Source organism: Papilio polytes, unplaced genomic scaffold, assembly GCF_000836215.1.
Source record: "Papilio polytes unplaced genomic scaffold, Ppol_1.0 DF821067.1, whole genome shotgun sequence".
Lineage (NCBI taxonomy): Eukaryota > Metazoa > Arthropoda > Insecta > Lepidoptera > Papilionidae > Papilio > Papilio polytes.
In genome coordinates this window covers 2,483,810-2,496,274 of record NW_013528137.1, presented here as the reverse complement: position 1 = coordinate 2,496,274, position 12,465 = coordinate 2,483,810, and the positions used below count along the sequence as shown (strand labels likewise).

The 12,465-nt window shown below is 30.8% G+C and overlaps 4 protein-coding genes across 4 annotated transcripts; 3 read left to right on the top strand and 1 right to left on the bottom strand.

Moving 5' to 3' along the window:
- The first annotated feature begins 138 nt into the window (after positions 1 to 138).
- Positions 139 to 2,796, top strand: LOC106109764 (protein ecdysoneless homolog). The gene is made up of 3 exons (XM_013291368.1): positions 139 to 403; positions 756 to 958; positions 1,124 to 2,796. Exons 1-3 carry the CDS (start codon positions 226 to 228, stop codon positions 2,387 to 2,389), a joined length of 1,647 nt encoding a protein of 548 aa, XP_013146822.1. The 5' UTR covers positions 139 to 225; the 3' UTR covers positions 2,390 to 2,796.
- Positions 2,641 to 11,477, bottom strand: LOC106109677 (tether containing UBX domain for GLUT4). The gene is made up of 14 exons (XM_013291263.1): positions 11,296 to 11,477; positions 10,987 to 11,179; positions 10,525 to 10,741; positions 10,056 to 10,446; positions 9,705 to 9,899; positions 9,212 to 9,374; positions 8,960 to 9,143; positions 8,714 to 8,819; positions 4,704 to 4,828; positions 4,325 to 4,502; positions 4,137 to 4,214; positions 3,673 to 3,819; positions 3,338 to 3,472; positions 2,641 to 3,140 (listed from the first exon to the last, which is right to left on the bottom strand). The coding sequence occupies exons 1-14, from the start codon at positions 11,374 to 11,376 to the stop codon at positions 2,970 to 2,972; spliced, it is 2,364 nt and encodes a 787-aa protein (XP_013146717.1). The 5' UTR covers positions 11,377 to 11,477; the 3' UTR covers positions 2,641 to 2,969.
- Positions 5,247 to 7,034, top strand: LOC106109766 (U6 snRNA phosphodiesterase). Its single transcript, XM_013291371.1, has 5 exons — positions 5,247 to 5,498; positions 5,718 to 5,863; positions 6,045 to 6,228; positions 6,477 to 6,639; positions 6,836 to 7,034. Exons 1-5 carry the CDS (start codon positions 5,410 to 5,412, stop codon positions 7,016 to 7,018), a joined length of 765 nt encoding a protein of 254 aa, XP_013146825.1. The 5' UTR covers positions 5,247 to 5,409; the 3' UTR covers positions 7,019 to 7,034.
- Positions 7,018 to 8,425, top strand: LOC106109765 (zinc finger CCCH domain-containing protein 3). The gene has a single exon (XM_013291369.1). It carries the CDS (start codon positions 7,031 to 7,033, stop codon positions 8,402 to 8,404), a length of 1,374 nt encoding a protein of 457 aa, XP_013146823.1. The 5' UTR covers positions 7,018 to 7,030; the 3' UTR covers positions 8,405 to 8,425.
- Positions 11,478 to 12,465: the final 988 nt, after the last annotated feature.

Below are 12,465 nucleotides of genomic sequence, written 5' to 3'. Positions count from 1 at the left end.
TGAATTTTCTATGTTACATTAATATTGTTTTATTCGTTTTAAAATTTCAGTTACTCGAGTTTTATGTTCCGAGTGACTTGAGTGAAAAAAATCACTCGAGTCCATCACTAAGCTTGACAAATTGACATTGACAAGTACAAGTTGACAAGATGTGTGAGTGCGAGGGACAGAGGTCCTCTTTGTGAAGTTCAGTTAATTTTTTTATAGAATTTAAGTACGTAAATAATGGACATCAAATATGAAGATACTGTTCAGTGCCTTTTCTTTAAGGCTTCACAAGATAATGTTAATTGGGATGAGTTGTGTCAGACTTTAAATGCAACGGCTTACGCATTATCCAAGGGATACATTTGGCATCGCGATGAGTTTAAAATTTGTCGACCATTAATAACAAGCGAATATGGTAAATAATATGTTATTCGATGTATATATAAAATAAAAGGAAAATGTGTAGGTTAAGTTAGGTTTAGAACATGTTTAAACATATTAAAACAAAACTAAACAGGTTAGGTTGTTTGTAACATTCTATAAAATAAAAAAAGTATTTTTTAGAAAAATTGTGATTGTGAACATAGTTGTTGTTAGTATAGGAAAGTTCGAAACAAATTTATCTTATCTTTGAAATAAATTACGACCACCCAAAAGAAAAATTCATATCAATGTAAATGAGATCATTCCCAATATTTTTAATTAAATTTTATGGAATTTCGGAATGATTCGCTATTGTAAAGTGTTACGCCTTATTTTGATTATAGATACACCATCTCACCTTGAAAGCAAAACATGTTTTGGAGACAACATAGAAGATGAATGGTTTATAGCTTATTTAGTTTTCAAATTAACTGAAGTGCACAATGGATTAATTGTACAAATAGAAGATAATGATGGGGACTTTCTATTAATAGAAGCTGCAGATTTTTTACCTATATGGGCCAATCCTGAAACAACTCGGAACAGAGTAAGTTATTCCATTTAACAACAAAGGTATAGAGATAAAAAAAAACCTTTTAGTTTGATAAACTAATGTCTTCAGTTTTTCTAAATTTTTAAATTATCATACAATAAATAATAAAATGGAATTGATATTTAATATTTTGCACTGTATTCATTATTATTATTTCAGGTATTCATTTACAATAATAATGTACACCTAATTCCACCAACTTTGGCAGAACTTAAAACACCTTTAGAAATAACTGATGCACTAAAACTGATTGTGGATCATCCAGGAGAAACAAAAGCCTCTTTACAAGTAGAAAAGGCCATTCTTGAAAGAATTGTAGCCTATCCTAATAGATTGAGAGAACTATGTCACATGGCAACAATCAGTCTTCCCATTGATGTTGCTTCATTACTAATACTAAAACCTGCTCTTATATCTCATCTTGTGAACTCCTACTGTAATCATGATATTATTGATGAAAAAAAATGTAAAAAACCTGATTTACACAATTGCATTGATGTGAGCATTCAATTTACAAAATTTCAATATGCAATGATCTTAAATTCAAAGCCAGTAAATAGTTCTGGGCACAGGAATCCATTGTTACAAAAGAAAAAAAATGAAATTGGTTACAAATTAGCTTTTGGCTTTCAAATCATTATGAATGAATCAAAGAGAGACAAGTTTTCTTCCCTAGAGTATAATAAATATATAAATAATTTAAAGAAAAATAATTACTTTAATGGTAATATTGAGGGTTCAAAGGATTACAATCAGTTATTACTAAAAGCCCAGGCATATTTCAAAGAAACAGAAAGTCCAGTGATTTCATATATTTACGAAAATATAGCACAACTTATGTCTACAAATGAATACAAAGAACTAAAACAATCTTTGCAACAAAACAGTCATTTATATCTGTTTGAAGAAGACAGTGACAATTGGCTAAATGTAAGTCCTGATGAAATAGATGATTTTTTAAACAAAAACTACAGAAAACAAGTCCAGTCTGATGACCTTACAAAACCCAGCATTGTCACATCTGGTTTGTCCAATTTTCTCTCTCAAAGATCGGATTATGAAGGAATTGAAGATAATACAGATGAACCCGAAAATGGTGACATCCAATTTGATTGTGATCAGTTTATTACAACACTGAAAGAAATGTTGGATGTTGTAACACTAAATGAAAGTGATGATGACTGTGATTTCAGTGATATAGAAACTCAAGACTACAATGTTGTAGAGACACAACTTGATCAAGAACTTGCATCTAAAATATGTGAAGAGAACAAAAATTTTAAAGATGATTCATGCATTTTATCAAACTTAGTGAATAGTATGAAAGAAGAAGGTTTGTCGGGGCCAACAAGTAATATTTTAAAGTCAATAGGAATAAAAAAATCGGAAATACTGGATTCTGATGATGATGATGAATTTAATTAAGTGATATTGTAAAACGATAAGATAGGATACATAATTTTTGGGTTTTTCATGTTTACTTTCTGCAACGGATCAATATATCATTGGAATTTTCCTAGAGATATAAACCAGAGTCTGAAGTAACTTATGAAATTCGTTTTATCTCCGAAAAATGTCAGGTTCCTGAGGGAAAATTTTTTTCTTATAGTTCGGCTTAAATACCACAGACAATGTTGCGGGCTATGGCTAGTATAAAGTAAAGAAAAGATCTTACCAGCGTTTTGTACATTTATTTATAGTATTTGTTTTTTAAATGTATATGTCAATTAACAAGTGATTCTTTGAAGGAATAACATCTCCTTACAAAAATTGGACCCCCTTTTTAGGCAATTATAATACTACAATATAAAAAACATGTTACATATGCTTAATTAGTACCCTACCTATACACCACTAAAACAACCACCTCACTTTGATATAGCATTATGCATTTATCTTAATATAACAGAATAAAATCTTGTGTATAAAGTTAAACAAGGTTTTTGTTATTTTTAGGAGATATAAAAAAATGTATTTTAAATAACTTCAGGGTGATGATGATAAATTAAAGATGTGCATAAGCTCCGCCGGCCACAACCAATGTTTCCCCAGTCATATAGCTGGCGTCGTCAGACGCTAAAAATGCTACAGCACTTGCTATCTCATCAGGTTTTCCAAATCTTTTCATTGGCACTATTGATAAAGACTTGTCTTTGCCTGCTTCAGAAGTTGTTATCTGTAAGTCATAAATATGAATTATTACAAAACATTTTAAGGTACTGCAAGCTGGATTGATATTTCTGACAAAATTACAATGCAAAAACGTATCCTCATATGTTTTAACTTTTGCACTTAATGAAATTATAACTAGAAAACACTACATTTAATAATATTTCCTTAAGTTGTTGTTGAATGTATGACAAAAAAACTTACTGCAGCAGCAAATTTAGTTGCAACAATTCCTGGTGCCACACAATTTACTCTTATGTTATCATGCACAACTTCAGTTGCAATTGCTTTTGTCAATCCAAGCAGGGTAGTCTTGCTAACACTGTATGCACCTAAAGGCTACAAAATACAAATAACACATTCTTAATACAAATACTTATAAATCCTTGTATGAAAATCCAATAACTTAAACTGCATTATCAATGAACATTATAGATATAAATTCTGACTTCATCTGTTTTGATGCAAAAGCTATTGATTTTTTTTAATTCTGTGTAGATGAAGTTACAAGTGATAGCTAGTAACTAGTAAAAACTTACTTCCATTGGTTGATATGCTGCAATTGATGCAACAAATACAATATTTCCTCCACCTTGTTTTATCAATTCTGGATAAGCTTCTTTAGCTAACAGCCAAGCACTTTTAACATTGACATCAAATATCTTATCCCATATGTCTTCTTCTGTCTGAAGACAAATTATAAAATAATATTAATGATTCAGTTTAATAATGTACATACACATTTGCTGTAAAAGTAACACTATATTTTACATAGATGGAGTATTAGTACATAAGTTTACCAATGTTTCTCCCAATATACATGGCTATTAAGCAGACCTTGTGCATGAAATAAAATTATTAATAAACTTGTTTTCCTGCATTCAGCATTGAGGGTATACCATTGATTATTGCTAGTGCACCTCCTATTCCTTCAGTACTGTTTGGGCTAAACCTCATCTAGGATGATACCAAATGTACACCAAATATTTTTAATTGTACCCACCTCTAAAATAGGTGATACAGACGGATTCACTGCAGCATTTGAGACAAGTATATCAAAACCTCCAAATTTAGATTTCGCCTGTAAAAAAAATAAAAAAGAAGTACTGTAACAATAATTAAACAGAAACATTTTAAATATTAGCGAAATTAGTGGAGTAAAATAACACTCATAAGTATTTTTGTACTTACAGTTTCAAATAACAATTTCCTGTGCTCTGCGTTGCTGACATGGCAAACAATACCTTCAACATTAATACCCTCATTCCTTAAACTCTCTGTTGCTTTCTTTACATTTTCTGCCTTTCTGCTACTTATAACAACAGAAGCTCCTTCATTTCCCAACCGTTTTGCGATAGAAAATCCAATACTGAAATATTAATAAAATTCCATATATTTAAGCAAACCGCAAAGAAAGAATTTAATAATATACAAATTAATTTAACATCAGAAGCAGAATTTTTTCAAAATTGATAAAAATCGTGCACTGGTATTTAATATTTCAGTTTTTAATGGCTTGCTGGATTACTTTTTTTAACATACGTATAACTACATAAACATTGTCACTTACCCTTCAGAAGATGCCGTAACAATAGCCACTTTTCCTTTTAATCTGCTTGAATGAAAATTTGCGCTTGCAAGGTTTTGATGTAATGAAGCCATTTTATTAATTTTTGTAATAACCTTGTAATTTAACATTACAAATAATTATCACTTGTCTTTATCTAAAAAAAATCAAATGCTTCCTAGTTAAATGATAAATTCTCCAGCAATCAGCACGCAGATATAATTTGCTTTCTTATTATAGGCTAAGTAATACCAAAACTACTCATACCTATTACACCGGTCAATGTCCATTCCATTGGATATTGGTCCAATTCTATCATTTGATCACTTGCTGATTGTTGACATTATCAACTCAACTTTACAACAACTTTGCAATGGATTGAAAACTGATAAGTAGTAACAGTACAAATTGGTAGAAATTATAAATGTGGTAGGTGGAAATAATGAGACACTGCAAATAAACTATTTCTTTGGTTTTACTCTATGACCATGATCGCCCTTCAAGTCAAGTTGAAGTTGTCAAAATAATTTTATCAGAAATTATTCTAATTTTCACGCCATTTATTCGAGATTATACGTAGTTTTTCATTACGAGAACAGTATTTAAATTCAGTAGCTGCAATAATATTACAGAGAGAGGCGTAGTTTAATACATTTAAAACACATTTTGAAATTGTGTTAGTATAGTTGCAATATGCTTAAGCAATCTAATGTCTGGATTATTGTATATTTGTGATTACGGAAATAATTCCGATTCTGACGAGTATGAAGTCGAGAACAAGTTACCAGAGTTAAAGAGGTAGGTAGCTTTATTATGTAGGTACATTTATAAATACAATCCTGTTCATAATACTAGAACATACTATACATGAAACAGACACACAGTTAAGGTAACCCAAGGTTGTTTCATTTGTTCAATTGTTTTGTGCAAAAAGATGCTTGTGCTTTAAACATTTACTGTATTCTTGCTACCACTGTGACAATAATAAAAAAAAACTTAACTTGATGTTTGTTGTAGATCCAAAAAACTACCTGTGCCAAATCTTAGCCATATTCCAGCAGTTTCAGTTGAACAGCATATTGATAATCCTGATCTTCATAATGGCCGTGTGAGGAGTTTTCCACATGTAAGAGGGAATTGGGCAACCTTTGTTTATGTTAAATGTAAGTTTTATAACATTGTGTAAATGACAAATTAAAAAATGGTTTGTTTAATATGGCAAATAACTAAGTTTATAAGTTATAAGCTTAAAATGGCCCCAGATAAGCTTTTATCTATTTGGTTGTATTAATTATAAGTGTGTCTAGCCATTTTGTTTAGTTCATTTTGCTTAATTTGTTTTAGATGATGATGAAGAATCATTAGTGAAGTTTGCAACCAAGTTACAGAATTTGTTATTGGGTGTGAAAGACTTGTTTAATCTCTGTGATGATTTCCACTTAAGCCTATCCAAAACAGTTGTATTGAATTATCACACCATTGTGCCTTTTACTCAGAGTTTGAAAGAAGTTTTTTGTGATAGTGAGAGGTGGTTTTATTCAATTTTATTATAAAGTTTGAACTAATCTCAATTTTTTTAGTTATGTGTTTGTATTACTAAGGTCTACCTAATGATGAAGCATTATAAGACTAAAACCAAATAACCAGCTTAGAATAGTTATTACATCTAATGGATTATGATAAATTAATCTGTTTTTTTTTAAATAGTGTTATCTCATATTAGTATAAAATATTAATATAATTATATTTCCCAATTATCATTTTGTTCAATTTCAGGTTTTATTTAGGTTTTGACAACATTGATGTTTTATGTAATGAAGAGAAAACTCGGACATTCATAGTTCTAAAAGCTGACTATTTTAGTGTAAAGAGTTTAACTTCTCTTGTGAAGAAAGTAGATAATGTACTTGGGGAGTTTAAATTAGAAAAGTTTTATAAAGTTAGTTAAACATCAATTTTTTTTACATTATAATTTTTGATAATCTCTGCTAAGAGTTTTTACTAGGATCTCCATGTAACCTCTTGTTCCTCGGTTGATCTGTGTTTTATTTAGCAACATGTTTCATAAAAAGGCATGAGGTTATTTTTTGACACACAGTTTTAGATAAATGTATAACATATGATATTTATTTCAGGAACCATCATTTCACATAAGCCTACTCTGGGCCAAAGGCGACCATAAAGGAAAACTTGAGTCTTTGTTAGAGAATGTAAATAAAGTTATCAGTACTGAAGTTGTGAGAAAGCTGGAATCTGTGCTCATAGACAAAGTTTATTGTAAAAGTGGTAACAAGTTTTATAAATATTCCTTAGAATAATACTGTAGCAAAATGGCTACAGAGCGAAATCTTAACAAAGTTTACATAAACCCCAATTTTAATTCAGGATCTTTTGTTAATCCAATGTTAATTCCTAATCAAAACAACATGTATTTTAATCCTTACTTTTCTCAAGTAAATTTACAAAGTAATTATAATCAGACAATGAATACAACAAAGAGGCGAATATTTGTCAACCCCAATTTTATACGACCTAATAATTTTGCTAACAATTCCAAATCATCTGCACCAAATTTATATTACGAAGCTCCGGTTTTTAACCAAAATGATATTGAAAATTGTTCAACCTATTATAATAAACAAATTGTGCCTGTTCAAAATATACAAGAAAATCTAAAGGTAAACTCATCACCCGCCGTCACTAAGTCACGTTATACATTGGTCCGTAAAAATGATAAATGTACTGCTAATGTTGAAAAGATCACAAGAAATACAACAGTTAAAATAAGTAAGTACAAAACAGTGCAATTAAGTTTAATCAAGAATAACATAGAGCAACCTAAAAAGCCAGAAGTCAAATTACAACAAACAACATACAGAAATCGGTTATTATCAAAGTACAATTGCATAACAAAAGGCTCATATCAAAATTCTAATGTCAATAGAACTTATACCAAAATTAACAAACAAACTCCTACCATAAGAAAGTCCATTGAAGTGAAAACAACAAACATAAAAAGTCCTAAAGTTAAGAAAACTTTCTTTAGTCCAAACATGTCAGTCAATAGAAAAACAATATCAAAAAGATTTAAAAAGAATAATATCCCTTGTCCATTATTTACTAAATATGGAAAGTGTTTGAGGAATATTCGGGGAAATTGTGAATTTTTACATGATAAAAAACATGTGTCGATTTGTAGGAAATTTCTTAAAGGAATTTGTCACGACCCCACTTGTCTATTGTCACACGAATTGAGCGCGAAAAAGATGCCGACATGTTACTTCTATTTAAACGGAAATTGTACTAAAAATAACTGTCCCTATTTACATGTAAAGTTAAACAGTAAAACAAAACTGTGCAATGATTTTCTGAAAGGTTATTGTGAGAATGGTGACAAATGTACCTACAGACATGTAAATAAGGAAGTAAAAACAGCTATCAAACAAAACATGAACCAACAGCGTCGTGTCACATGTTCAAGTCCAATCATAGCACCTAAGAAAATTAAAGTTAAGCCAGCCCCTAAGAAACCTGTAGAAACTATCAAATGTGTGTCAGAAACTGAATGTAATCAGGACAAAGAGGACCTCGATTGCAGATACTTTAACAATGAAAGTCAAGATAAAGAACAAGATCTAACTTGTGATGTGATCAAACCGAGCAGATGTAAACTTGGTACTTTGCCATCATTTATTAAATTATAAATACATAGGTTTATTTTTATACTCAATTGTGTATTTTTTTAAATAAAGATAAAATATTAAAATGTTTTTACATTATTACTGAGCCTCTAACATAACTTGCACCTCCCATAAAATTGCCTCACATAAGCTTTTGTTAGGACATATAAGTGAAATCATAATTACAATTATCATTTTTATTTACTTTGACTGCAGGAAATTGTAAACTATTAATAATTACAAAATAAAAAATAAAGTTTTTTTTATGATACAAACATGTCTGTTGCTTAATACAATAGAATATCAATAATGTAGAAATCTTGAGATGGCTCATTTCTTAAACCATTTGGGAACTTTGCTCTTCATGGAAGAAGATTGCGCATCCGACGTTCTTCGGGATTCATTAGGTGTTTCGTCTTTTACTTTTCTGGTAGGTGCTCTACAATAGAAAATGTTATAAAAGCAATATTAGCTCAAATCTCTTTATATGCTAAATACACTCTAACAATTGTCTGTACATTCAAACAGTACAACGATTATTAAAGTATTATTTTATGAACTGAAGAAATTCATGCTTACCGATATTTTGAAGCCAAAATACTAGCAGCGTCGCTAGAAGTCTTTTTCAAATATATATCTTCCTTAAGGTAAGGCCTTCCACTGTTTTCATCAGTCCATTTAAAGTGCATTAGAACACAAGGTACGAATTTAGATTCAAGTAAGGTCATAGAAGGATCTAAGGGCTCTTTTAAAGGAGTGGTAACTGAAAATAAAAATATTCTTTCATATTTATTTTTTGCACATTTAAAATACTTTGCTTAGAACACTTACATATAACAAATGGCTTTTCTGGATTATGTAAATGTTCCTTTACAAAATTCTTTACATCTTCTATTTTTGCAGATGGTGCAAATATACCTTGTAAAATCATATGATCTGGAAACTGTATGCGGACTACAGCATTTTTATAAGAATTCTGTCTTTGTTCAGATGACTGAAATTAGAATAAATTGAATATGAAATATCTTGTTTATTATTAATTATAAACATAGAGGCAAATTATTGAATTATCAACTTAGAATTGTCAATTTTGGAGATTTTGTAATACTGCAGGTATTAACAGGCAGTAGGTAACACAATAAGGTTTACTTCAAGCCAGGCTAACATGCCATCACCTTTAATAAAAATTAGTATGGCTTATCCCACATATTAATTTCAGTATAAGATAATCTTTGTATTAACACATTGAAGATAATAGTTATGCAATTAAAAAAGGGCCATAGTGAAAATACCTAAAGCTATAAAATAAAGCTTAGCAAATAACCTGTCTTTCAATCTCCCCTTTCTGCGTGGATGTCATCAAGGGCATGTTTTCAAGTTGCTGTCGTTGCTGTTGCAAGTCGTGATAGATCTTGCGTACTTCTTCTATTGTTAGATCGTAAAAATCGTCCGGCAAGTCTTGTAGCTCATCCTCCAAGCCTTCTGGTGGCAAGAAAGCTATCGCTTTTTGTGCACCAAGCTAGAAATAAGAAATTTTAAAATGATTAATATATAAAAGATGTTTTTGAAAATCAGTTATTTTGTACAAGTTGTTTATTGGTAAAAATAGTCTTGGCCATGACAAAATAATTTTCAAATCAATTTAGCGGATCATGATAATGTAAATATGACTCACAAAAACAACTTCTTCTTCTATTTTTAAACGTCTCTCTAAATTTTCTTGTGAGAACTGACTTTCTATTTCCTTCTTATTACTATGTGCTGTAGATGTTGCCGGGATGTTTATTTCTTCTGTATCTACTTCCATTTTTTGATCACTTATTTCATCTTCAATATTGTCACTAACATTTTGTGCCTTTGAAATGGTTTCATTTTTGTGTTGTTCTTGTTTTATAGCTTGCACAGGATCAAAGGCAGTTGTTTTATTTTTCTTCTGGATCCCAGAAGGTCCTGGAAATGATGACTCTTTGTTTTGAAGTGGTTCTTGCTTATTAACAGATGATGCTGTGTTTCTTTGTGGCTCCTCAGTTTGAGGCCGTCGATAAACTCTTGAAACATTTGCTTGCCTAGAGTTATTTGTCATCATCAATTACATGTATTGAAAAATTAAGCAGTTACAAATTAAATAGTTAAAAGTCACTTACGTTGCTTCTGTTTTATTAAGCAACCTCAAAATTGCTCTTCCTGTTATAAGCCCTAAGTGTCGTATCGTTTTCTCTTTCAATGCATCTACACCTATCACTTCTTGTCTCATGTATAATATTGATGGAAGATCTAAGGACTCCAATTTTTCAGGAGCAAGTGTGAAAACCATATCATATAGTGTTGTGCTTGGTGAGAAATCTCCCATTTTTCTTTCTCCTGTAAGCATTTTATTGACATGAACATTTGTTAATCTTTCGGTTCTTTCAATGTGACCAAATCCAAACCATAAATATACCTTTATAATTATTTTCCTAATACTCTAATTTAAATACTTAAAACATAACAACAGAAGCCAAACATTGAACAATGAATTAAATAAATTTAAAGAAAAAAAATGTTACTAACAGGACCATAGTAATGTCAAACCAATGTTATGATATTTAAATGTGTTTAATATTTACCATCATCCAACATAAGCCCAATTGTGACATCAGTTTCTACTCTTTTTCTTTCAGTCTCAACCAGTTCCAGTGTAGCTTTATTCGGTAAGTTACAAAACCTTATCGTTGTCGTTAGGTCAAGAATTGTTTTGTGATGTTTCAGATCATAATCAGTGGGTTGAAATCCTTGTTTGGCGCAAACATCTTCTAAAACCTAGTTAAGTATATTAAAATACAAATCGTTGATATAATTCAATGCAATTCCAAAACAATAAATTATAAAGGGATATTGAGATAGCAATGACAAGCAAAATCGTATATGAAACAAACCTGTAAAATGCTGGTGTCGGCAGTGCAGTGGACCTTGACCCTTCGTCCATTGGGGGCAAGTACGACCAAGTCCCTAGACATTTTTATGCTCTTCTTAGTGTTAAACAAAATTCATGAAATATTTATTCAAATTGGAAATTCAATCAAAACGCCGGCATTTACAACTTACAAGCTGACACTGACAAAGGAATGTCATCTGTCATTTTAGAAATGAGGTGACAATGACGGCGCGGAATGCCATAGAGGAAGAATTCTTTTTTTGCATAAAAAGGCAAGATACCCAACAAGAGGAAAAGTTATTTATTAATTTTTGTCTGCAATTTTGTCCCTTTGAAGTTTAAAAAGTTTAGTAATAATTTTGTTTTTATTCGCAATATATTCTCCGGTTTATACTGTAATGAATTGGTGCACCAAGAGAGGGTTTCTAACAAAATATATTCAAATGAAATCTGTACTAACCATAATTTTGCGCTTTGTAGGCAGGCGTAGGCCTCAAATAAGATTAAGGGAAGGTATACTAATACGAAGGATTTGTATGAATAAAACAACCAGAGTATTGTCCAAAAAATATATTTATTGTAGTAGACAACTCGGGGACGCGCGCCCCGCGCCCAGCCCGTGCCGCGCGCGCGTCCCGCAACAACGCTTCGCTATCTACGTCCTTCTCTCTGTTTTAATAATTGGAATAGTTTATTTAATAATTACAATTTTTTTTATCGGTTGTATTTAATTTTAAAAATTATAAACTAACTTTGTTTTGTATAACTTGGTGTAAGAGAACAGCCTTAGGAATTGAAATGGGGTGGTGCAAAATGCACCTCACAGCACAGTTTCCATTTCCACTCGCGTCCGCTCTCTATAAGAAATAAAGGAACCATTAGCATAATTTAAATCACGTAAAAGCGAGTCTTAAGTAGAATATTTTAAGAATTGTAATTAAAATCATTAAAAAGAACAGGATTTTGTTAATTTAGCAGCAGAATTCGGTAATAGGGGGACCTCGATAAACTTATACCGTCTCGATAAGAAATATGCCCATGACCAACGAACATACATAATAAATGATTGAAAAAACTACTGTAGAACAGTCTATAATAAGGATTAATCCGTATTATGGACGGTTATTCTCAAGAATGTTACGGTCATTCTTAAGAATGTTAAGAAGTACTT